Raw genomic sequence first — 27,949 nt, 5'->3', positions numbered from 1 at the left:
TTAATAAAAAGATAATTACCTTCTTCTAAAGTAATTTTATTTGAAAAGTAATGTTAGGATTAAAAGTAGCATTTTCTAAAATTATGAATACTCAATACGCAATATTATACATTACTTTAGCCTAATATAAACTGAAGAAATCAATTTAAAATTTTAAAAAGATAAAAGATTAAAGAGCTTAAAAAGTCTTCAAGATAATTATAACATTTTTATCTAAATAATCATAATACCATTAACATATGATACATCAAGAAAAAACAAGCATGTAAAATCAATCCATATTCATGAAAAAGTATTATAAAGAAAAATTCAAAAGAAAACAGAGAACACCACAAACAAAATGCAGATAAAGATGAAGCTGCTTGTGGGATGCAGAACTCTAATATCAAATTAAATAGTATAAATTGTAAACTGACTTGCTATCATATTATCTATACCACTTTAATATAAAAGAAAATAAATCAATAATGGATGATATATAACTTTGATAAATTATGCTATTGAATAATAGTACTTGAATTACCATAAAATACATTGGAAAAGAGGTCTAATTTGTGATGTAAGCTTCAGCCTTCAAGCCACTAGCATATTACTTTTTCGCTAAATATTTCCTCATGAATTTGTGTTAGTGTGTTCCAATTTGAATGTAACACTAATTCTAATAAAATAACATCTCGTTAACATTAAAAGTACTGGCTCTGCCACTAACAGGTACGCATCATCAGGCACATCCTCATATTGAAGTCTCAAGATATTTGAATAAAACTAAACATTTCAAAAGATCACACAACATGATTATTCAAAATCAATTGTTTACATTACAAATCACATGTTACTAACTTTGATCTTATGATATACAGATAAGAAAGAAAAATGGTAACTTGGCAAAGAGCAATAACCAATGTCAATGGAAAACTGATCATTGAAATGATGGATAGCCAAATAAGTTACACATCTCAAAGACTCACATTTGAACAATCCAAACTCCAAAATAAATCTACGCCTCGGAGGACACATCCACAGGGCCCTAGTACAAGAACAAATGAAAATGTAATGAACACACAAAACTGATGAAAAATACATTTAAAAAATAAAAAAACTAAAAAAAAAGAAAAAGAAAAAGGAAAAGGGGAAAAAACTGAATCAGATTACGCCTTCTCAACCATCTGTTCGTTGATTCAAAAGGGGGGGGGGGCACCATCTCTTGCTTTAGACCCTGAAAAATAAAAAATATCAGGTTTTAGTCTTTCCCATGAGGTTTTCCTACTAAATATACAGATAAGCTTTTGAAAAAAAAAAAAAAACCAATAACATGCTGCTAATTTGTAAGAAAGCATCCGTATTTTCGAACACCTTTAAAACGCTCAAGTAACTTGTCTTATCAACCCATCTTTAGGAAGAGTGCAGAATGGTCATTACATTAAAACTCATCTCCGCAGCACCGTTTGAATAGCATTTCGTTGAGCCTGAGTCAAGTTCTGCAGTACAAGGTCACATGTTCATATTCAATATTACCAAGAACATAAAATATCGACTTAAAACAAATAATTCCAGACGATTGATTAAGCAAACCTGACAAATGTTATCAAAAAACTGTCTATCATTTTGGTACAAGTTACCAAAAAAATCCGTGAGGTAGATTGCCAGATTTATCTGTCAGATAAAATCAAAATTGTTGGGGAAAAAAATCCAAATTCATGCAACAAAACCTGTGAATTACAAAGCAAAATGTAGAGCACAGACCTGATTAAGGGGATCAGCAATGCTTAAAAGGTTATCTTCATATTGATCCTCTTGATCCTTGTGATTTTCAAGAAAGTTTAATTAGTGATCAGCGATATGAAAACAGTCAATGAAGGTGAAAAGTGACGGGATATAATTACATCATAGGTCAGACAAACCTCATTAAATGTTTTTGCTATTGCTTCAAGATGTTCATATGTGGGTTTCCCTGAAGCAGCAGCAGACAAGGAAGAAAGAAATCCTCGCTCATTTTCAATGTCATCCCCGGGTTGAACTTCTTCCCAGTCATCATCCTGAAAAAGCAGCCAGTTTTCCAATTGTGAGATTCAATAAACAGAACGGAATTGGCCCTCATCAGTAAGTAAACGACCTCATCATCACCAGCCAAAACTTGCTCTTGTATTTCAATTAATGCATCTGCCAGTAAAGCCACTATCTGCAACATATTGGACATAATCAAGAAAAGGCTTCAATTATTTATACACCAGCAGCAACAATAACAAGAAGAAACCTTATCCCATTAGGTGGGGTCGGTTATAAAGATTGCACAATTTCATTATGCTTTATCATTTACCAAACTTTTAGAAATGATGTTAACTAAGAAGTTTCAATCAACAATTTTCAAAAGTGTTCTCTTTAGCTATCCTTTACCTCTCTTAACAAAGCTTAAAGTTATCAATTCCACTCTTCTCACTAGTGCCTCTCGCGCTCTTCTTTGTACATGTCTAAACTATCTCAAACAATTTTCCACTATTTTCCCCTTAATAGGTGTTATCCCCACTTTTTCTCATGTGCTTATTTCAGATTTTATCTTTACGTGTATGTCCGCGTATCCATCTCAACATTCTCATCTCCGTTACTCTTACTTTATGCTCTTACTGTCCCATTAAAGCCCAACATTACTACCATAAAACCAATAGTAGTTTTGATAAAGCTTCAATTATTTATAACTAAAGAAATTCAACTTTGATGCATGTTCTTCTTTAAAAGATGACAGGAATCTTTGATCATGATGGTGCACAGACAGTACGTCTTAGTGAAAAGCATCCTATAGCTTCTAGAAGAAAAATCATATTTCAAATAAAAATGTTTCAACGTACGTGCCCGTATAAAAAGGAACCATTAAACTCTGACTAATGTCCTGTAGAGCAGTCATCATGGAATAAACGGAAGACAATAGAGATTTCAGTAATAATTTCCCACTGATAAAGCGATATGAGCTGCTCAGTCTTACATTTGGAAGCATGGGCTGCTTTATGGAACACTTATGTGTGTTAGTTCTCCTGCCTCAAAATTAAAAGAGACCAAGATAGAATGGGCTAAATAATCCAACATTATGTATTATGGGGCATCGGCTGCATTGTAGGGCATTTAAATGGGTTAGTTCCCCCATTTCAAAAAGTACTTTCAGTAGGGAACTCCCCACCACACTGGGGGTGTACATAAACTACCGGGAGTTAAGAGGATACACATTAAGTCATGAGCATAATTCTGTCAATAAATAACCGTCCTAATTATATTAAGACACTGATCATGATATGGAATACCTTTGTAGGAAGTGGCAATATTATCCACTGATCCGAAGCTGATTTTGCTTTTGACCTTGTGGTTATTCCCACACCAGACTTCATAAAACAAATTCCAGAATGAGGAAGCACAGTCGAAATCATAAATGAATAAATGATTACATAGAATCAGAGAATAACCTTAATTAGATGGCCTGGAACACTTAATTTTGCCAGTTCAGTGTGCGAGCTGCTTAGCAGCAAGGCTAGAGCACTTGTAGTAACTTTTATTTGATAAGCCCCCTGTATCTCACCTGCACTCAGATTGCATTTGGATGAGAATTTAATAGGTCTAAGTTATGCAAGCATAAGGACTTCAAGTTTTATTGTTCTTAAATAAATAAGAAATTCCGTTAGAAAGAGGGGGCATCTTGTTGGAGGATAAAAAATTAAAAATACCTTCAAGCCAAAACATACAAGAAGGCCAAAAACTACCTAATATCTATATAAACATGTATAACATCAGATCTATTACAAATAGTAAAGTTATTTGCATTGTAGTTCTGTTGGGCCTCCCAACATTTTTGGGGCCGTGTTTACACAAGGAAGCCCAACAGAAATAACCAGGAGCAGAGTGAGCAAGGGCATAGGGGAAAGGCACAACAAATAACAGTGCCTGACCTTGTCAAGGTAGTGGGAGGTGTGAAAAGGGGCAGCGAATGACAGACGAGGGAGGACAGTAGTATCATGTTAGTGGAGTGTGCCTGGTCTCTCGAAAACCAGGTTGTGTGTGATGTCTCTTTTTGTTCTTTGTCCTTGATTGAGGATTGAATAGGAGTAGTGTGTGAGGTGCTGATTAGTGGTTGTATTCTCTACATTTTCCCTCTGTAATAGAGGATACCCAGTGAATTATCTCTTTGTTCACGTGTTAATCATTTCCTTTATCTGTTATTGTTGTTGGCCCTGTCATATTCTCAGAAAAGTTACACAGCACAAGAACGAAAGAAAGCTTGCTGCGAGAGGCAGAAGACCAACGAGGGGAAATTAACAGCCTAGTTTGAGCCCCAGATGAAGCAAACAACGCATGACAGAATGACTCCACAAAGTGTAATTCTCAATCGATTTTAACGCAAGCATGGTGTCTAAACAAAGGCTTGGATTGCCTGTCAAGACATGAGAGCTAAGGAGTAAATATTATGGTAGAAATTTGAACAATATTTCTCTCATCTGTAGATCCTTCCTACTCGCAGCAAGCAATACATCTAAAGAAAGAAGAAAGTGAATAGACATGTAAATGTAATAGACTAATAGCAAGGATTTTTTTGGTCAATAATAGCATAGATAAACAGCAGAAACAAGCCCAAAAAAAAAAAAAAGGCTTGCAACTAATTAAAACCTGTAAGCCTACATAAACCACAAGATTATAATCTCAATTTCCTATCTGTTCTCATGGGAATATCAAGCGTTTATTCAAGTGAAAGAATAAATCATGTTAATCAATTTATTTTAAAAAAATCAGAAATTATCGCCATAAATTATAGGGGATTCTCCTGAGTAGTTTAGTAAATTCCAATAACCGTTTCAACCATCCACACAGGGGGAACCCATAAGCTATTTCCAATAATCATAGAGAAATTGAAATTCATGCTCTTAAAGAAATCCCATGCAACGACAACTCTCAATTTGAAACACACCAATCACATTGCAAAAAGACAGCTGAAGGATGCTCACCTTGTTGCTTAGTCCATTCTGACATTACATAAGCAAAGGAATTATCATGGCCTTCAGCAGGAATTGAGATCAGCAAATCAATAAATTGTCCAACATTAGGAGCACTCATATGAACCTGCAGTTATAAAGAAATATTTGAAAAGTGTACCCCAAGAGCTACGGTGTGGACAAATTTTTTGCCAAACAATGTGGGAAAAGGTTTAATTATCATGTTGGTCCCCTAAACTTATTAATTTGTTTCATTTAGTCACTTCATTTTCAATTTGCATCATAGTCACCCCTTAACATTATTTAGTGTTTCAAAATGGTACCTTAATTTCTTTCCAGTGTTTCAAAGTGATCCCTTGCTTTTCATAATGTTCCAAAATAGTCCTTGATATAACAGAAAAAGGTGAATATGGTACAAAAGTTGAAAGTTTAGACAAAATCAAAACAAATAACAAATTGCCTAAAACAATAATTAAGCCAAAATAATAAGGATAGCATGAGAAGGCATCCTAGAAACTACTATTGACTCTGCCAACTATATGCAATTTGAGTTACAGCAATACCTGTAACTGGGGAATCTAAATCATTATAAAACTGAAAAGGAAAATATAAGGACAATAGAAAACAATAAATTCCCTTGATTTTACTCATATATCAGTCAATTCGGAAGCTTAAATCTTTTTATTTTTCATTGAAAAATAATTTTATTAGAAAGAAGAGAGAACAATACATAAACGGAGGACCTCCCAACGCAGAAAAGACTAAACAAATTTTAGCTTTTTCTAGTCCCATTGCAGTAGCGGTCATCTAAGTTCTTTTCCCAATTTCTTAGCCACTCACTGAATACGGAGAATTTCCTCAGTGACAAACCCCTCTGGGAATCTAAAGACAGGGCCTCTGATGTCAAAAGTTTTCATTCGCACAGTAGTGTCAAACAAGATTGAATGATGAAGGAAAATGCTGAAGCATAAATGTGGGAGTTATCACAAGATCTGGGGGAGATTGTTCAGGAGGATGAATAATTATCAGTATAATTTAAACGGATAGACAATCATGTAATTATAGCTTTATTCCTAGGAGTCAACTGTTGGGTAGGACAATTGTATGAAGATATGTTTCCATTTATGGTAGAAAGATCTGTATACATAATTTTCCCCAATTATCATTTGAAAGAACAAATACAATTACCCACTTTCTACACATTGTATAAGAAATCCATAATAATCTGATATTTTGGTTACATTACCAATCTGGCAAAAACGACTAGCAATGAACTCCTCAAGGAAGCAATTTGAGCAGATTGCATACGTCTGACAACAGCAGCAACCAGGTCGCGTATATGTACTGCCATTTGTGACGGCAAATGTAATATAAGTTGAAGAATGTAACTCCCAACAAAAAGAGATCCAGAGCTTTCCAAATTTGGGTCTAGAAGCCTGCCCCAAATTCCAAGAAACACAGCATTTGGAACATCAGGATTCTATGAAGAGAATAGAGGGAAAAATTCTGATTTCTAAATTGATGGATAGGGAAGGAAAGAAACAATTAAAAAAGCCCACTTGTAAAGACTATGAGAATCAAAGTGAAGACCACCAGGAATATAATGCCTTATTTCATTTTGATTCCTTATATCACTAAACCCTTCTTCTATTAATGACAGCCTATGTTCATCTAAGTTCTACTAGGATGCATATACATAGGTGCCATGATATGGAAGGTTGAATGTAAAAAGCATAGCAGAGAACTGATTCCCTTCATAAGATTTCTTTTCCATCAGTATTGACTAGACAGATGCCATGCTCCTTCGAAAAGGATGCTTGCATTATGATGGTATTTATGAAGCAATGTAAAATAATTACAAACTACCTTGAAGCTATTTCAAGTAAACTTCTCATAGTTGCTTCAGAATTAGATCCCCAAGCAAGAACTTCTTGTCTTCCCTCAGATATAAAAGCAGCTAAACATTCTGTGGCATTCTGTTAAGTGTTGAGTTGAGTTAATGGATGCCAATTAATTCTACTTTGCAGAGTACAGCTATCAGAAGACGTATTAATTTGAACCAAACATAGCCTCCAAAATATTACAACTCAAGTCTTCAGATATACATGCATGTATGGAAAACTGCATGACCTGAATTTCACTATGATCATTGCTTTGAAGTACTATTCTGACCATGGCCTCAAAACAAACATCATATATTGCTTTCACTACATCACGAGGGGCATTCTGTAACATGTGATGAGAAACCACAAATCAGCAAATCATGAGTTGACAAAAGTCAAAAGAAATTATGCTTTAAATCAAGTAAACTTGCCTTTAGTAGCATTGTTACCAGATCCAATGACCCAGCTACCAAACCATCAACCTGCTCTTGTGGCTGATAAGGGAAAAAAAGGTGCATCAGAAAGCAATACTTAGATTTATTATTCTACGCTAACATTAGAACAGCTTTAATCAGTCGTACTTTACTTAAAATTGGTCCAACATATGGCAAAATTCTGGAAACCAGTGGATGTAAACATCCAGGTATACTTTTGATGGCCTGGGGAAAATAACAATAGTTAGGTGAATCTCAAAACCATCTATAATCATGTTGCCAAGGTCTGAAAATGTGAACCTAGACGATACAGAATATATGGAGCTTAAATGAGTCATAACAAATAATTAACATAACATGCCAACATCAATAAGAAAACACAGCAGATAATAGCTTCTAAAAATAATATGTTAAAGACCGTTACCTCAAGAACCTCAAGTGCATCACTACTGATAAAAGGATCTGAAATGTGCAATGCCCATACATTAAGGATAACAGGAGAAATAATGGGCTCCACAAACGCTGATGATTCATGACCTATAATGAGCAAAAATATAGGCATCAACGCAGGAATAGTAGCTGACCAAAAAAAAAAAAAAAACACACAAACCTAGAGAAACTAGAAAATTTTGGTATTTACTACCAAGTAATATCTAAACTTGCCTGCCTTAATTGTTGCTTGCAAAGTTTCAAGTACCATGTGCAGGGTTTCATCCGATGCCTGAAAATCATGTTAAGATGATTACCAAATGAAAAAAAAATGAGTACTAGTAAAAAGATATAATATTGCATAGTACTTGAGAAAGAAGCTCCGAGAGAGATGAAAATAAACCCAACATTTGTGGTTGGGTAATTTCATTCTTCGTTTCAGGAAGGAGCTGGCAAAGTGCACGACAAGCACCAACTTTCACAGGCAGAGGCCTATTACAATTAGAAGTAAGTGAAGGCAAATTACAAGAAAAATATAAGCTACCAAAGGACAAATGCGCTCACACATCTATTGTGATTGCCTTCACTGCTGCATAAAGGAAATGTTCTAGAACACCACTGCTTAGCTGTACAATAAAATAAGTAAGAAGACCAAAAGAAAGAAATTGGACTATAATAAATTAGAAAAATTAACAGTTACCATGGAGGAGAATTTAGCAACTGAAGCAAAAATACGAGCATAAAGAAAGGGGTATTCATGAGAACCTGCCAAGAGTGTGGGGGGAAAAATGTAGAGAAACATCAATAAAGGAAATATAAAACAATTGTATGTATTACATAGAATGGAAGCCCATGGCAGGCGAGGAAAGAATTAATGAGTAACCTATTAGAGAGTCCTCAGTGATTATCTGCTCAACCAGGTGGTGAAAGCCACTTGCTACTAGACCTGAATCCTGTATAGATAACATAGGAAATATGAAATTTGAACACCACCGCAAAACAAATTCTTAACTAAAACAGGAAAAAAAAAAAAGTTATAATATATTAATGATAATCAAGAACTAAAATGCCAAAATGCCCAAACCTCTGCCTCCAACAGTTGCTCAGAAATAAATGATAATGCAAAAAGAGTAGCCTCCCTTATCTGCCATGAATTACATATTGTCACAACTTGGAAAGTTGAAATGAATTTAAAGAATGCAAATTCATAGGAAATTTTCATGAAATGCTTGATGCATATGCAAAATCTGCCTCTTATACAAAGGGGGTCAAAGACTGAGCATATATGCAAACAGAGAGGAAAACGCCAAAAAATGATGATTGAGACATGGCAGAACATTTAGAAGCTTACTTTGAGAGCCTAGTCAAAATTTTATATATCATATCACATATTGGACATATTAGACCCAAAGAAAAAATGCAACAAAAAAAAATTCCGCATTTACTTTCCACCAGCTTGCATTGCCAGCTACTTTTCTGCTTTGAGATTCAGTGTACTGTTGTTTTGCAGCATCTATGATGGCCAGAATTCCCTCACCGCCATAAGAATTAACTACTTGTTCCAGCAAAAGTGCACCTGGAAGAAACAACTTTCTAATAACTTATTTGACAAAAACTCCAACAGTCTCCCCATTTTTATTTTTATTTTTTGAAAAAATAGATATAAGCATAAAAAATTATAAAATAAATAACTGGAGTAAGCCAATGAAATTCTAGTAAATTCAATGGGATTTCCTTGAACTTTGTTAAAATCATACAAACATCCCATCCCACTATTTTAAAAAATATATATAATTTAGTTTAGTTTTAAATATTTTGACTGAACCACCCTTTATTAAGTTAATTATACAAATATGTATAATATCTAAATATTTCAAAATAAAAATAGAGTAAAATTTTCACACGTGCACAAATTAAAATAAAAAAAAACTGATTTTGTTTTCATCAAAGTTCGTCTAAAAAGCAAAGTTATGTTCAAGGAGGACATTTTAGTAAAAAGATTAAAATTAGACTAAAGTGCAGTATAAGTTGAAAAGAAGTTCTTGTAACGTATTTTCCTAAAAACCAAAGGAGGTTTATGTATTTACTCATAAAATTAATGTTATTTAAAAGTTTTGAAATCTATCAAAATATGAATTTGAATAATGATTTATCTTCCACAATGATTAAAACTATTATCAAATCAATTTGAAATGAACTTCCAACATTAAGAAATTGAAACTGATATGTCAAATCTTCAAGGGGATTCTTAACCAGAAATTCGGCAGCTGTAATTGGCATCATCTTCATCAGCAATAAATTGATTCGCATCCATTGACCACGTATGAACCTAGAGAGAATAAAAAATTCCCAAATAACAGTATTAAAATTATTCAAGGAATTATTTGTAGATTTTAAAAGGAGACATAGCCTTGCATATAGACCACAAAAATGGCACCAATATATGCGTCCATAACTTCCATTTATGGAATATTTAAGTAAACCTATGTTCAAAATCAAGACTAATGAAAAAACAACTATGCCATTAGTTTTTAATTTTTCCTTCATCTTGGGATCAGATGAGAAGAATTCGTTTTCTTTTACTTTGCCATAAAAAAATGAAGGAGAAAAACATATTCAAGCTAGTGCCAATCAATCATGACGTACTTAAACATGAATAACTAGCATTATTCATACAAATGCAAAGCTGAAAATCACAGCGAATTTCCAACACTGAAAAATATATACGAGTTAAAATCTATACAAGTTATTACACAGTAAAATGGTCGTTGGACAAAATTTACTATTTTAGTTACTTCAAAGGTTCCATGAAATTCTGAATTTTATGCCACAGTGTGTGTGTGGAGGATTAGACTAAAAGGTAACGCTCTAATCATACTTCAATCTTATTGACAAATTGTTGACAGTAAGCTCTATTATTACAGAGAACAAAGACAAAAATTATTATGCAAGTAATGAGCCAAGGAAAAGGAACAAATCAATTTTGAAAAATTTAAATTGATGGATCAAGTTAATAGGAGTCAAATATAAATCCAAGTTCATACTCTCTGATATAGTAAATCTGAAGAATAAAACCAACTAGAATACTTTAAGTAACTCTGTTCTATCAAGATTTGAGTGCGTGCACACATACCCTCATTATGCAAATGTTCACACAATAATACCATAGGTCCTAAAAATATTGACTATAAATCGGCTCAGGTTCACAAAAGACTGCTACAAGCAATGTAAAATGACTTCTTGCATTTGCAGTCATCAAGTCAAGATAATGAAAGAGGTCAGTCTGCATTGCACTAAATTAATATTAGACACTGATATTTAATAACAACATTTTGCTTTTTCATTCAACAAGCAAAACATGTTATATTGCTGAATATCGTCTGACTAAAAATTGCAGAAGGCCAATCAGATACTGCTGAGCAAAGTCATAGCAAATATGATCAAGAAACTACTAATGAGAAGGTTCAAAATGGAAGTCATACCTGCTGTTCTGTCATTTGCAGAAAAGAGATAGTGTAGTAGACCAATTCTTTCACATTTGCCACAACAGCCTAAGCAACAAAAACACAAGTCATAAGTCAAATTAGTTTCAAATTAGGAAGAAAAAAAAAATGAAACAACAGTTTTAAGAAGTTCAGACTCAAACCTTTCCCAATCTTGTATTACCCACAATAGTCAACAGAAGTTCAAACATCTGTAAGTAAAAATATGGATGTTAAACAAATAGTTGAATGGAAATCAAGGAAAGACTAGCATAAAACCATTTGGAGCTGCAGGACACTAGTTTAGACACACTGCAGCCAGTTAATTACTTAAAACTCCTGATTGATGAAAGATATAAAATGATTCAGCTAGGCTACCCCAAAGTGTAATTAAAGGAGCCGGAAATCTAAAGTCATTGTCTATACCCTATACAAATTTATAGATAAATCCAGAAGGACGTATCTTTTGATGAGCATAAAACTAGATAAAAAGCCATATCACATAGATTGACATACCCGACAAATATTATCAGGGCAGGCCTTCCACATAATAAATTAAAAGGAAATATAAAGTCATATGAATGATAAAGATGTCCCATGTAGCAGCTAAAATCAGCTATTCAACCACTACAACTACAACAATTACAAGCATTATCCTACTAGATGAGATCAAGCACATGGATTGCACAATGATGTTGTGCTCTATCAACAATCAAATCTTTTAAAATCAGCTATTCAACTATGACAGCATAATATCATCAGAAGTGGAGTGTTTTTTCCCTTGATAATTAACATGATGAAATTAATAAGCTTATGCCACCATACCTGAATAATAAAGGAATCAAGGCTTTTCTCTGCACCTTCAGAATCATATCTTCCATCATATGAACCTTCTATACCATCAATCAATGATCGTTCATACACTCTCAAGGAGGAGATAAATGTATTCCACAGTGATCGCAATACTTCTACAGTGGACAGCATGTTGAAAAAAAATATAAGAGAACAAATAGTGAAAGGAAATTTTAATTTGTATAAGCATATCAACTAGACAAAAGAACAAATTATTTACCCTCAAATTCACTGCCAATAAGGCTTGAGAAATTCTGGACAAACTTGTTCAAGCACTTCAAAACCTTGATGAAGAGAGATACTTGTTATTTCTTGGGAAAACAGAACACACAGTTAAGAAGACTTCAAAAAGAACTAGATCAACCTCCATTCTGATACCCCAATCATCTGAATTTTCAGATTGAACTGGAACCTCAAGAATAGAAGAGAATTGGGCCATCCATGGCTTAAGCATAGGGAATATCATGGTTCCTGTTTCTGTCTGAACAGAATGTCTTGATCAGTTAATAATTAGGGGGGGGGGGAAGATAATCCAACAGCTACCAGAACAGTACACCATCACTAAAAGGAAAGAAAATACCTTATAGACGCCACTCATTGTCCCCAACATGGAAGTGCAAGAATATACTACTGTAATGGCCTTGCTTCGTATATATGCATCATATATCTGTACCCCAATAAAAAATCATCAAACGGGAACAGATCAAGCTAAGTTCACCCAATAAACTGAACACTCTAACATCTATTTTTTTGTCCCATCTTCATTTTCAAAATATAACTATAGGCCTCCGTGAACACAGTCACAGAGACAGACTAAAGAGTGCAAGAGTATGCTTGCACAGTAGTGTTCCTCCTAATAATTGTGTAAAATCATGTTTTGTAACCTTCATCTTAAAATATTCAAAAAAAAAAATTGACACAATAATAAGTGAACATAAATGAAGTAAAAATACAGGTCAACTTGAGATTATAGGTAACTTTACAAAAAATGACCTGGGGAGAAGATACAATTGTAAGCAAACATGGAAACAAAGCAGGTACTAGTGTTGGAATTATTTGATCATCCAAGTCTGCAGAGAGAAGCGCCAAGCATCTCATGGCTCCATACACTAAAATGTTCAAAAAGAGAAAATGAATTAACATAAAGAAAACAGAAGACAAATACAGAATAACAACAAAAACGTCAGAAGAAAACATGACACAATTGATAAAAAAAAATTCTGTTTAATTTAAGGAAGAACACATTCATCCTAACACCTCTGATTTTCTTTAAAATTTAATCAGCACATCTTTTCTGCTGTGGCAGATTTTGGCAGTGCATAAATGGTTTCTACTTTCTCTTAATTTTTCAAAAATATCAAACAATCAGAAACAGGGAAAAAGAAAAGATGGAGTGTGTGTTTGGTTTTCAATTTACATCTAGTAAAAGTCCATTTTCAAGATTTGGCAAAAGCACATCCCAGATGTGGTTTGAATGTACTTTTGAGGATTACCCAAACAGGCCAGGAGAGTAAGGAACCTCTAACAAAGAATCATGGCTTTATATTTGGAGATGACAATATTTGATTTGTAATCATACCACCAGAATGCTAAAGTTTCCAAAACATTTTTCAATAGCACCAATCAATCCATAAAACTGTTCAGCAAGTAACTAATATGCTGTTCTGATTCACTGACACTATTGACATTGGATCCAGATAAGATTGATTACAAGAAATGCTTGCCTCCATTCAAGTTGGCCTGATTGCTAATTAACCTCAAGAGGAATGGTAACAAGTCTGGCCAAAACTCTGGCCAGTCATATTCTGCAATAGATGCCACAGCCATGCTGATAGCTGTGCAGATTTTCTTGTGAGAGTCATCCAATGCCAATAGAAGAATTTCACGGATCACCACCTGAAGATCAAGCATAATGTAATTACATGTGCAGGGGGCAAAAATAAAGAGCCAATTAACAATTAACAATATATCTTTTTTTCTGGCCAACAACAATTAACAATATATCAAAACATACAAAAAATAGCATCTCAAATTATTAATGATCAACTTTTGAAGAAAACTAACATGAGTTCATAATGAAGTTGGCCAGAGAAAATTCACAAAGAAGCAGTTTTGTAAGTGAATAGTGATGAATAGATCATCATGTCATAAGAAAGGCCAAGGGGAAAAAAATTACTTTTGAACCAGTCTAGCTTCCACAGAAAACATTTTCATCCCATGTAGGAAGGATGCAAGTAATATACTAAAATATTCTAGTTTTAGAAAAAGAAAAATATGAAATTTATGCAACATGGTTGTTTCGGGCCTCAAATGACACATAATCCATCAAATATTTGGGAAGACGGGCTAGGTTTAACAAGTTCATAAAGAAAGGGAGGTGGAGACGTTTTCAAATTTGCTGAATTCATTTTTTGCCACTTCCATTTACTCCAATACAGAAGCATGGAATTTGTAGTGCAGTGCAGGACTTTATCCTGCAATAATCTATCTGCTTCAATAATCAAGCTTTAACAATGTCTGTAAAGCATATAGTTTTCTTAAGAAACTTCTTAAAAAATAGCAAGTTCCTGAAATGAAATAATATGAAAACAGAAATAACTATTGCAATCCACATTATTCCAAAAGCTCACAATAATTAAATTCTACGCGAGAAAACCAAACAATCTAGCCAATTAAAATAAGTATGTACAACATTATTAATCATATTATGATCCGAAAACTAACAAACAATGCATTTTAAATCATATTTTCATTCATTCATTTTATTAAGATAAAAAGAAGTCCAAAAATTACTGAGAACTTCAATGTAATTCGGATAACCTGGTGTAAATAATACTAGCAAATTTTATTTTTGTTGGAAGTCATGGTTTTTAAAGGGATATTAAGTCAGTTAGTTTTTTATCGTGTTAATAAAGACTGAGTAAATATGTACTTTTATTGTTAGGATCAAATAAAAATCCTGGAGATATACATATATATATACACATATTTTCCTGATGCTACATGATTTTTGGCAAGATCAGGCAGGCCTGTTGCTTAAGTTGTTCATTTAAACCCTAATCAGAAGTACATTCAATGCGGCCAATATTCTCCACTAGCGACCTACATTTTACTAAGCACAAAAATAGTGGAGTGTTCTGTTATATAGTTCGAATTGGTAAAGTGAATTATATCTGTTTATTCACCCTCTTCATCAGGCGTAAACAGACACTACTGCCAAGTATTAAAAAAAACCAACACAGATTCAACCGCCAATCTAACTGCAGTACTGGACAAATATGAAGTAACTTGTGGTTTTAGAAAAGCAGATGAAAAGCTAAGATGCAACTAACCACTCTTGAAAGAAATGCTCATCTTTACCAGATAAAAACCTTAACTTTTCCAAATAAAAAAAAAAAAAAACCCTTAACTTCAAAGATGGAAGTTTATTCACCTTTTCATGACTTGAAACAACAGGAGGTTCAAAAGCGTCCTCACCCTCCTGCCAATGCTTTTTAACAAACTGCTTCAAAAGGACTGCAGCTAGGTAGAGGTAAGTTAAGCCATTCAAGTTGTAAAAAAAAAAAAAAGGCTCATGGAAAGTGGATACTTTCTAGCACAAATATCAACAACACCCAAGCATGTAACTCTTGCTATGTCACCAAAGAAAAAAAAAAAAAAAAAGCAAATGTAATGTAAGGGGAGAGAGAAGATATGACAAACATCAATTTACTGTTTTCCTGATCAAATTTGAGAATAAGGAAAGTTCAAGTTCTCCGCATTATTTCAGACACCAACAAACATTTCCTTAGTTGTCAAAAAAGATATTTTCGTTTTAAATTCTTTTTCTCTTACCAGTCCTAGCTATGCCTTCTGCCAATGGTCAAAAGTAAAAATCACTGTTTACCACAGGCACAGAAAATCAATTAAGAACTGTGTCACAGACAGTATTCTTCCCTTAAGAAGGATGGAAAGCATGAGGGAAATATATTGATGTATCAAATATGACAAGGATATTTGGCGCAATCCCACTGCAAGCTCCTTATTTGCAGCAACTTTTGATAGCGCAGTGCCAAAACCTTCAGGGTCATATATAATCCAAGTTTAAGATCAATGCAGTTATACCAGATCGATAAATCTTCATAATCAAAGGAAAAGATGCCTTTTAGCATAAAATTTATGTCACCATGCATGCACAAATTCATGCATCATATCAGCACATTTCAGTCTATCAAGAATCAACATCTACAGAAATAATAAATAACAGTAATATAAGTCGATTTCAAAATCCCACTGATACATGCAGTGCATTGATTCTATTCAATATAATTATTAAACAGGCATACAGCTCTGCCAGAGATCACATAACAGTCCCCTCTAGAAATAAATTATCAGAATTATTTGTCAATCGAATCTCAGTTTGAACCACGAATACTCAAACTTAGTACTAGAGAAATTGTTTTCTTCTCCTCTTTCTCTGTTAAGTCAACAAAGCAATCAGGTCTTTAGTTCCAAATTCATTTAGAATCGACATATAGAGTCCAGTAATCCACTCAACAACTAAACAAGGACCAAATCACCGAAATTAATCATCCATCTTAGCTAAGATTTCTTCTTCATCCAAAACCCTTTGAATTCCCCTCCCAAGTCCTATCCAATATGAACATTCCTATTGTTCATTGTTGGTCATCATTTTTCAGGTACAGCTGCTTCCTTTGCCTATTCTCATGTCCATATTTCTATATCATTGGAACGTATCGTAACACCACCCGAACCTCTAAAAGAACATTAAAAATGTACCATTATAAAGGCCACCATGAAGCCAAAATTGCACAGCGCTTTATCAGTCATTTCTTCTTTTCACCTTTCACCCTTTTCTAACCAACACATTCAGCTTAATATTTTACTTTCTAGAAGGTACCTTGAGCATAGATTTAAACAGGGAGCACGCTTTATATATACAAAATCTCCGATTCCAAACGGTTGTTCATGGTTCAAGCCATTGATAGAAGAGAAAAACAATGCTCAACGAACAAGAGTTAGCAGAGCTATTCCAGGAGGTTTACTAAAGATCATACATCTAGTCATCATCATTCACGTAAAGTGAAGAGCTATTCCCGCCCTCCAAATTTTTGAAGTCATCTTCAAAAAGGGAAAAATCATTTCAGTGGACAATCATCACAAAAGAAAACCATTGAATTGTTAACCAATTCAAATTCCAATCTCTCCGTGCTTAAATTTCCAGCTATCTACAACATCTGAAAGCGAAATTTTATACAACCTAATCACAAATGACAAACTAAAAATAGCAACAATTTCAATAATTTTCAACCCGGTAGGAAGGAGGCCTGATTCAATGAAGCTTCAGCAAAACATCGCACGTCATGGTTGGGATCAAGTGTGGCAGACAAACAATTGAGCAACCAATGCTGATCTCGATCAACGACGTTGGCCATGAATAGAAGCAAGGAAAAGAACCGAGAAAAAAGCCTATAGTTCAGATAATAGAGTTAGAACTCAAAGGTTGGATTTTTCAGTTTGCGCACTGTTCCGTTCGGTGCTTTTCCCGCTCCCCTGCAAGAAATGTCACCACGAAGAGGTTTCAAGTTGGTGAGCCCTTATATAGGAGCGAGGGTAAAGACTCCAGAGAGAGTGAGGGACTTCATCGCAGTGGCAAAAGTGAAATACATCCGAAGTTGCTTGGACTATTGCGGTAACCCAACACATCAGGGATTTCTTTTTTTTTTTTTTTTTTAAGTAATAAATCGTTGCCAGGCAATGAAAGATTATTATTATCAATTATTAAGTTTAAATATATTTTTAATTTTAATTTTTTAACTTTATATAAAATTTTATTTTAATCATTTAATTTTATAAAAAATTAATTTTTTAATTCTAACACTGGTAATTTCATCAACAAAAAAATAATATATTAGATTTTTAAATATCGATAAGATATTTTTAAATGTTGATGTATTAAGTTAATTCGTTAAAATAATTATAACTGACACAAAAAAAATTATATGAAACTAATTTTGTTAGAGTTAAACAATTAAAAATATATTTTTATTAAATTAAATAATTAAATTAAAATTTTATATAAAGTTAAATGATGAAAATATACTTTAACTTAATTATTAAATAATTTTAATGAAAATAAATGTGACATTTTAATTAGCTATCAATTAATTAAATTTGAATATTAATTTAAAAATAGAGAAGTGGGATCTAATAATTAATAAAGCTTGAAGTATTCACAATTGTAAATGAAAATGCAAGGCTAACATAGAACAAGATTTTCAAAATAATCAATTTCAATATATATATTGCCACCTCCCCATGTATCCCCCCTTCCTGTTGAAAAATCTAACACCTGACCATATCATTATCCACGCTACATCTGAAATAAAATAGCCAAAAAAAAAGGGAAAACAAAAGTCATTGTTAATACATGTGTGTGTGAATAACAGTGACAAGGATATGTAATAAAACAGATTCAATCTACCATGACGGCAAAAATAAACTAGTGAGAATGACGTTCAAGGCCCCAAATGAAAAAAATGACATTGAGAGTGCAAAATAACAAAAGTTTCAACAACGTATAAGATAAAGTTTAGCAATATAATTCAGTTGTACATACTAAATTTTGTATTGTTCTAAACTTTCATTGCCATTTTTTCTTGTATAAGGACCTTGAATGTGATAATTCTCCCAAAAAATTATTGGCATTTGAATTGAAATTGAAAACAAACAACACAACAAAATGTACACGAAACGAATGAAAAGAACCAAAAGGTGTTCTGACGAACCTTCATTTCTTGGATCAGCAATCCTCATTGTCAAGAATTAGATAGAGGAAGAGCTTAGATAGTTAACCTTATATATTTATTATATTTTAATTTTATCCAATTAAATCAAGATAAATAAATTCTAACATGTCAATAACATTAATAATCAATAAAAAATTTGTTATACAATAAATAATATATAAAAAATTTACATGGTTTGATTTAATTGGAAACAATTACTTTAAGTATATATAGGGATAAATGATAAATTGGCCCCTAATTAAGCTATAAGTCCAAAAGTATTTGAGATTCCAAACTCATTTTTAGCGTAAAATTCTCTTTCAACTTTTTAAAATAGTACAATTTGACCCTTGTTAATTACTATTACTAAAAATTAATTTTGACCATTAATTGATCAAACAAAAAAAGACCTAAAAAATTACAGAGAAATTCACAAAAAAATTACATACATGAACTAAGAAAATTTCATCAGTCCTTTTCTGTTATTTTTTGATTAACTAGTGATTAAAGTTAATTTTTGTCATTGAACCTATAGTTTAAGGGCAATTTCTTAAATATGCGGCTTAAAGAAGACCAATTTGCTCTTTTATGTTATATGTGTGAATATAATACATATATATATATATATATAAAGCCTAAACATATTAGCTTTTTCCGATTAGACATTATCAAGCTAGGGTGGAAAACAATTCAAATAAATACAATTGAACACTTCATATTATTTGATTTAGACAGCCCATATATTGAAATCTCCAGTAGTGTCACTCCCATTTGCGCCTAACTTGATGAACGAACTTGTAATCACAAGTGAGCACCACACTATTCCATCTTTTTTCTTCAAAACAATACTCTCCACTCGCAAGTAACAGTAAAATTTCCTCCATGATGAGCTTTTAATTTATTATCCCCATCACTAATTACCTACAAACTCCTCCACTCAAATTATCTTGTGATTATTCCCACCAACCCATCCAACGTTTCCTTGTTCCCATTTCATTCTTTCAACAATGGCCATGTTCAACCCTACTTCCTCTTCTTTTTCTTGGTCCTTCCACTTTGTTACACACACACATATTATTAAGCCCAACTGCTCTATGCAATGTGGCAATTCTCACATGCATCAACTCGAATCAGTAAATACTTAGATGTCTTAACCATCTCTCTCAATGAAGACACCACAAACAAGAAGTTTTTGTTGTGCGCAATTATAGGGTCAACCTAATTTTCTGGCTTTCAAATAGCATGACACACACAAATCTTGGTGAAACCAAGGCCAATCCCACTTTTTTGGTATAATATTATAATATTTATTCATAAAATAAAGTGAAAAGATTTATAAAATTGAGTCTTAAAATTTTAAATTAAGTTGTGATGTCTCTGCTAAATGTTCATTTATTTCCTTTGTTTTCAAGCTATTGTTTCCCCTTCTCAACAAATAATATCAAAGCACGGTTTATATATGATTTAATTATTATCTTGATTTAAAATCTATCATATTTATATAATTGATATTTTAGGAGATATTATTTTCAACTATTTTATGAATTATATCTAGTCTCTCCATCCTCATAGTAAAATTCCTCACTCATCGCTCTATGTTTTTTACCCTTTACAGTGGGAGTTTTCTCATGTTAAAACTTATGAATCATCTTTTAATTTCTTCTCTCATTTCTCCACAATTCCCGATTGTTTGATCTTTTTTTTTTAATTCCACAATTATCTTCTGAGCTCTTCCCAAGACATGTCTGTTAACTAAGATCATATCTGATAATATACAAAGTGAATATAATTAGTAGAGGACTCGTGAGATAAAAGTATACATGTATATGCGTACCATTTTCCTACAACCAGTGATGGAGAAGAATCCATAGACGACGAAGAAACAGTGTTTGAATCTGGTAATTGAGCACGCAAGGAAGAGTTTAGGATAAGGAGTATGAGAGTATAGTTTTCCATTCATCCCTCAAGAACCTACGAGGTTTGCCATTTGGAGCCATGGACTTGGCTGTGAAGTAAGCACGAAGACGCTTTTGGATTACTTCATATTGTTGACGCATGTCCAATGGACTAAAAGGACATGACTCAAAAACTGTGGCTAGTGATTGCTTCCCTGTAAAATTAAAATTGATCCATATGTTAGGTCTATTCAGTCCCTCGTCTAGATTTGCATATATAGAATGCTTCAACAAAAAAACAATAAAGTTTTTAAAATAAAATGCGAGAGAACTTCATCAAAAATATTTTTGCCGGAATATTTACTGCATTTTAATTTTTGCCAGTTTGCTTGCTAGAAAGGAATAGATTAAGAAAATAAAAATAAAAATACAATGATCAAGTTATGAAGAAAAGGTAGGTCAATCATGTTCATGAGAAGGCATGGGTAATTTAATTTATAAGGTTGTAAATCATAATTATTCCTAAAATTTGTGGTGGGTGTATGGTGATTCTCACATTTGGAGTATATGATATGGACTTTTTTTTTATGTTTACCCTAAGGGATGGAATAATTTAGTTTATTTTTATTTTTATTTGTTTATTCCATTCAATTCTATTCTTTCTAGCAAGCCAACGGGCCCTAAGGTAAGTCAACCAGCATGATCTCTTACTTTTCTAGCTCTTGCATTTAGGACTCAAGGGAATATAGAGTATGAATGATGAATTGCACTTTATACTTCAACATTAACAAATCAAAAGAAAGGCACTAAATCAAATGGATATGTGCAGAGATGATTCATATATATATCTTCCATCTTCACCCTTTGGCCTCATGATATAGTAGAGATTTGTAGACAATGGTTGATTCAACACTAGGATGAACATGATGTTGTGGTCTGATCCCTTATCAAGATCAAGAATGATCAAGCATCTATTCTGAGGAAAAGGAAGGGTCCTTATTCTTTGATCTTTTCGTACATCTAAACTAATCTCTGCTTCTTCGTCAAAGATCACTAGAAAACTAGAGTTAAGACCTCCCAGAGGTGGAAGAGAAATAGCATCCTGGTCCTTCATGTATACAAAAGAGGCCTTGTTACATATATGCAAGGGCAGAACTAGCCTAACTATTTAGGGGGGCCAACTTTTAGATAACAAAATTGTCAATTTAAAATTTTTAAGATTTATCATACTGAATTTTTAAAAAATTAATTTTATGAGTTACAAAATATTATATAACAAATCATGTATAATTACACAATTTTTTAAGAAAAATTTAAGATTCCCAATCTGAATATCAAATGATGATCCATTTTTATCCCTATAATTTTAATAGCTTTTTATAATTAGCTTGAACAAGACATCATGAGGTTCTTTTTAATAAAGAGTGAAGAGAGTATTGTACTCCCTCTAAACCACAATATAAAGTATCTTTTAAAAGCCTTATTTGGAAGGCCCCTAGCCTTGATCCGTTCTCACCCTTATTTTATTAGTCTTCTTGGTCAAAAATGAAGAAGGAGATCAATAAGATGGTTTTTGATTTTTTTTTTTTTTGCTAATAAGAATAGATTAGATGTTATTAATGCAACAAATATAGTTCTTATTCCTAAAGTGGATAAACTTAAGGGGCTTGTGTCAATTTAGTCCCATAGGTCTTTGCAATATGTCTTACAAAATTATTGCAAAGATTTTGACTACTAGAATGAGGTTACTAATGGATAAAATCATTTCACCCTTTTAGAGAGCCTTTATAGCAGGAAGATTAATTCAAGACAATGTTATAATAACACATGAAGCATTTCATTATTTGTAGCATAAAAAGGAGGGAAATAAGTGGGAGTTTGCCTTAAAGATTGACATGAATAAGGCATATGATAGAGTTGAGAACTTTTTGGAGGTAGCGATGCTTAAAATGGGGTTCTATGATGATTGGGTGTGTCGTACTCGAAAAAATGCGACGCGGACAGCGCGCGAGCGGAGGTCCCAGCCTTCGCGGCGGGAACCGGATCGAACGAGGAGTCGCCACCAAGATTTTGAGGTAAATCTCGAGAAACCAATTAAATAGAGGATAAGGATGATTTGCGTAATCAGAGAATAGGTTCGAAAGTCGGTTGAGTGTGGGGAAGGTGTTAGGCACCCCACAACACCTGTTCGTTAGAACAGTTACCTGAAGTTTGTTGTGCTTTATTAATATAGTTTTATATTTATTTTAATTATCCCTTTTATATTCATATGTTTGATATAAAAATGATAAAAATTAGGTGAGAAATGTTTATTTATTTACAAGGGAGGACGGACTTGACTCAGAATCTGACTCTAAGGCCTACGTACCCTGTGATGGGGATCAAAGTCCACGTAGTTCGGGCTTAAAAGTTTGTTGGTGAAAATATTTTTTTGAAGAGAAATTAGTTAAAAATAATTCACCATTTTGCAAATAAAACAATTTCTGAAATTTGATATGTGTGTTTTAAATTGCAAAAGGTAATTTAATTTTAATTATTTTCTCTATTTTTAAATTTTTAATAAAGAAAGGAAAAGGGTTTAAAATTACTATTATTTTTTTATATTTTATGATTGAGGATTTTAACTGCTATACCTGCAGAGCCTTATTAGTTCATACGGTAATGCAATTATTCTAAGTATCTGCGGAGATTTCGAAACCTCACACGATAAAAGAATTTAGCAATTTAATTTATTTATTTTTAAGTGTTAATAATAGTTTGCTTAAGTATGTATATATGTTTTTAAAGAAGTTTAATCATCATACCTGAATAGCCTTATTAGCTTATACGGTAATATAATTTATCCTAAATATCTGTGGAGATTCTAAAATCTCACACGATAAAGGGATTAAATTTAATTAATTAATTTAATTAATTATATAATATATATGTATATATATATTTTTTAAAAACTAAATCGTTATATCTGTAGAGTCTTATTGACTCATACAATAATACGATGATCTTAGAAGCCTACAGAGATTTAAAAATCTCATATGGCTAAAAGATATAATCAATAAATATGGTTACAATTTAAATACATTAATTTGGTTAATTAAGTTTCTTAAATTGTATATTATATTATTATTTACAAAAATAACTTATTTATTATAAAAATTGAAAATCACTATATCTACGAGGACTTATTATTTCACACGATAATGTGATTAATTTAAGTCCCAACAAAGATTCTTGAAATCTCACATGGAACTTAAATAAATTATTAATTTGGATTATTAAAAGAGAGTTAATTTTAATATATAAGTTTTGCTCTCATATCTGCGAAATCTTATTGATTTACACGATACGAGATTATTCTAAATATCTATAGAGATTCAAAGTCTCACACGATAAAAGGATTAAATAATTCACTTTGAATATATTTTAATGCATAATTATACAACGCATATAAAAATCTTAATCGTTATACCTGTGAAGCCTTATTGACTCACGTGATAGTACGATTATCTTAAAGGTCTATGAAGTTTCAAAAATCTCACATGACCCCAAGATTTAATTAGACAATATAATTATTAACTTAATTAATTAATATTATAAAAAATGTTTATTATTTTATTTATAAAAATTTGTTTATGTAATATATACAAATTGTAAATCACGATATTATGAGGATTTATTATCCTACATGATAAGGCAATTAATTTAATTCCAACGAAGATTCTTAAAATCTCACGTGAGACTTAAATATTTATTATAAGATCGACTCTCATACCTGCAAAATCTTATTGATTTACACGGTATGAAATCATTCTAAGTGCCTACGAAGATTCTTAAAATCTCACATGACAAATAGATAGCTGAAATATTTGTATTTACAGTCAATGTATAATATTATGGGTAGCTAAACAATTCATGCAATAAAGGCCATGGAAAGAATAGAGAAATAAAATATTTTGACAATTCACCATTCTTTTGACTTGAGGATATATTTTAAAAAAATTCAGATTTGACATAAACTTTTGGCAAGATCATAGCCATGATAGATGCGGTTTCAAACTACAATCACCTCACAAAGTATCAATAATATTTTCATAGGCTCTCTCTCTCTCTCTCTCTCTCTCTTTTCGTCAGACACCTCTCAAGTATGTTTTAAATTCAACATAAAAATATTTAATTCTTAAAAATTTGTTTTAATGCCTAAACATATATTTAGATCAATCCACACTCATAATATCTATCATATATATATATATATATATATGTTCATCAATGAATCCAAACTAAGGGAGATGATATGATTTAAATATTACCTGAATAGCTTGTATTTGCATTCTTCTTCCTCTCAAGGCAACACTTCCATCACCTCAACCTCAAGCTTTGAACATGTTTCTGGTTTTTTTTTTGCTTGTAAAACATCCAGAACTTGTGTGATTGAGGGAAGAAGAAAATGATGATCCTGTTCAATGTAAAAACCCACGTGTGCATGCATGCTACTGTTTGTGCATTTTTTTTACTCTCTCGGTTCCAGTTTCCCTGTCACTCTCCTCTAGTTTTTCTTTCCTCTGTCTTTCATTTTTCGGTCCCTTCTCGGACTCTTCCTCGGTCTCACCTCTCTCTCACGTTTATAGCTTTATCTTTTTCTGTCTCTCAGATGTCTCAGTTTTTTTGCATTTTTTGTCCCCATTTCTTCCTCTCTCAGTCTCTGATTTTTTTAGAAAAAATGCTCGTCTCTCTCGGTCTCTTGCTTTGTTTTTTTGTTCTTTTTTTTGTCTAGTTTTCTCTCTTTTCTTCCCCGTTTCCTATGTCTCTTGCTCTGTTCTCTCTTTTATGCTCTCTCCTTTCTCATCCCTTTGGTCACTGCTCCCTCTTCCCTCTTTCTTCTCTTTTTTTTCTCCTCCTCCCTCATGTATTTCGTTCGTGCTCTGTTTTTAGCCTATTTTTTGTGCATGCGTGTGCTTGCTTTCTATGTTAGTCTTTTATGTTTCTACTGCTCTGCTTCTTCTTTTTTTCCTTCTTTTCAGCTGCATTTTCTGCGTGTGCCATGCTTTTCGTTTCCTTTTCCATTTGCTGTTTTCTTTTTGCTGTTCCTGCATGTTTTTGTTTCTGCTTCTTCTGTGTGTATGTCCAGTTTTTTTTCCTGCTCTCTGTTCTCTTTTCTGTTGTATGTTTCATGCTTTCTCCTCTGTGCTGTGGCTTTAGTTTTGTGTGTTCACTGTGCACACAAGTTTGATCTAGTTTTTTTTTTCTTTCTGGCATTTTTGTGATCATGTGTGCTTGCTCTGTGAAGCTTTTACGCTTGGTCAAAAGTTGTTTTCAGTCTACTCACTTTATACGTGCATGACCAACGTTTTTTGCCATTCTTTTTAATGCTTCTTTTTTTTAATTAGATTAAAGGAGAGAAAGGAAAACTTAATATATTTAAATAGAGAACAAAAAGATTTAAGGAGAAAAATTTAAAAATATTTAAGTCTAAAAAAAAATTGATTTTCAAATATTTTTGAATGGTTAGGATAATTTAGGAGAGATTTTAAAAGACTTAAACAAGGTTTTTTTGTTATGTTAAAATTATTTTTTTAAAATATAATCCTAAGAAAGGATTAAATTTCATTTTGTATTTTTATATTTCTTGGTTATTTATTATTAAATTTAAAAAAATGTCCGGACAAAATACGGTGTTCACAGGGTGTCTTGGTTGATGAAGTGTATCTCAGTTGTTAAATTTCATCTTCAAGTTTCCGGTAGGGAGCTTTCTTGCTTTAATCATGAATGTGGTGTGAGGCAAGGTGACCCTTTGTCACCATATCTTTTTATCATTACTATTGAAGTACTTATACTAATAATCCAGTATCATGTTGATAGGAAGGATTTAAGGGGTATTAAGCTTGCAAGAAGTGCTCCTATTCCATCACATTGCCTTTTTGCAGGTGATGCTTTATTCTTTCTGAATGTTGATATGATTAATTGTCAAGTGTTAAAAAGGATTTTAAAGGCATATTGTGTTGCTTCAGGTCAAAAAATCAACTGTGATAAGTCTTGCTTTTTTTTTTTTCTACTAATGCTCCTTATGAAAAGAAGGTTGAGGTATCTAGGCTGTTGGGAGTACAATTTTCTAACCAACTTGGTAAATATGTTGGTTTACCAATTGTGTAGGGAAAATCCAAGGCTACTGCATTAGCTTTTGTGTGTGATAAAATTGGATTGAAATTGCAAGGATGGAGATAGAAAATGCTTTCTTTTGCTGGACAAGAAGTGTTGATAACAGAAATAGCAAACTCTCTTCCAACTTATCCTATGACATGCTTTTCTTTCCTTGAGAAAGCTTGTAAGGACATTAACAGGTTAGTGGCTACTTTTGGTGGAGCAAGGGGTGATGAGGGGGGAATTCATTGGAGAGTTAAGATTATCTTACTAATCCTAAGGCTAAAGGTGGATTGGGATTTAGAAATTTGAAGTGCTTCAATAAAGCTTTGCTTACTAAGATTGCTTAGAGGATTCTAACTAATCCTTAAAAGGTATGGTGCAAAATGTTGAAAAGCCTAAATGTGACTTTTGGCAAGCCAAGAAGGGGTAGGGAAAGCTTCATAGTATTGGTTTAGTATTTTGGAGGATCAAGACTTACTTAAGGAGGAATTCTGTTAGAAGGTTAGGAATGAAGTTGATGTGAGAATTTGCGAAAGTTATTGGATCCCTAATTTAACTAGCCATAAGTTAAAAGTTGATGCTAAAAAGGATGATGAGAGGAAGTTGAAGGCTGCTGATCTAATCTGTGATGGAATGTGGAAGCTGGATTTAATTGCTAACAAAATTTCTAATAGAGAGAAGGAGGCTATTTTAAAGATTCCTTTGTCCAAAATTTAGTCTCTGACTCTTGCTTGTGGTTGGCCAATAAAGTTGGGTGTTATATAATTAAATCTAGTTATATTATGGCTAAAAGAAAAGAGGAGGATAAATTTGAATGTAGGCCTAGCAGTTTATACTGCATTTTGTAATATTCTCCTCCTTCTAACCCATAATTAACTCTAATTCTCAATTAACAAGGAAATGGGATTAAGGTCATTAACATAATACCAAGTTTCAAATGGTTAGAAAAGTTGGGATCCCAAGTTTACAAAAACTACACCATTTTTTAAGTTCTTCAAATAGACAAATCAGAGTTCACAGTTATGGAAAGCATGAGATCATTTCAAACATGAGTGTATTGGCATAAGAATTTGAAAAA

At 32.7% G+C, this 27,949-nt stretch overlaps 1 protein-coding gene across 6 annotated transcripts; it reads right to left on the bottom strand.

Annotated features, from left to right (window-relative positions):
* Positions 1-895: 895 nt before the first annotated feature.
* Positions 896-17,637, bottom strand: LOC129322801 (uncharacterized). Of its 6 annotated transcripts, none has more exons than XM_054969200.1 (34): positions 17,359-17,637; positions 16,044-16,105; positions 15,481-15,573; positions 13,772-13,943; positions 13,041-13,156; positions 12,628-12,714; positions 12,412-12,528; positions 12,268-12,331; positions 12,021-12,163; positions 11,360-11,407; positions 11,196-11,264; positions 9,967-10,042; positions 9,159-9,289; positions 8,798-8,857; positions 8,597-8,666; positions 8,414-8,478; positions 8,278-8,339; positions 8,082-8,205; positions 7,948-8,005; positions 7,709-7,821; positions 7,432-7,509; positions 7,282-7,344; positions 7,098-7,193; positions 6,834-6,943; positions 6,214-6,403; positions 4,980-5,094; positions 3,450-3,562; positions 3,291-3,368; positions 2,114-2,179; positions 1,902-2,036; positions 1,744-1,800; positions 1,573-1,653; positions 1,354-1,478; positions 896-1,216 (listed from the first exon to the last, which is right to left on the bottom strand). In XM_054969200.1, the coding sequence occupies exons 1-33, from the start codon at positions 17,480-17,482 to the stop codon at positions 1,428-1,430; spliced, it is 3,087 nt and encodes a 1,028-aa protein (XP_054825175.1). In that variant the 5' UTR covers positions 17,483-17,637; the 3' UTR covers positions 896-1,216; positions 1,354-1,427. The 6 variants fall into 6 exon arrangements, with proteins under 6 accessions (XP_054825175.1, XP_054825170.1, XP_054825171.1 ...); XM_054969195.1 differs by having other exon boundaries at positions 896-1,027; positions 1,140-1,216; positions 15,481-16,105; positions 17,359-17,635; XM_054969196.1 differs by having other exon boundaries at positions 896-1,027; positions 1,153-1,216; positions 15,481-16,105; positions 17,359-17,635.
* Positions 17,638-27,949: the final 10,312 nt, after the last annotated feature.

The sequence above is a fragment of the Prosopis cineraria genome, unplaced genomic scaffold (genome assembly GCF_029017545.1).
Source record: "Prosopis cineraria cultivar Desert tree isolate PC_DT_omini unplaced genomic scaffold, ASM2901754v1 PC10, whole genome shotgun sequence".
Lineage (NCBI taxonomy): Eukaryota > Viridiplantae > Streptophyta > Magnoliopsida > Fabales > Fabaceae > Prosopis > Prosopis cineraria.
This window is presented reverse-complemented; position numbering and strand designations above follow the sequence as displayed.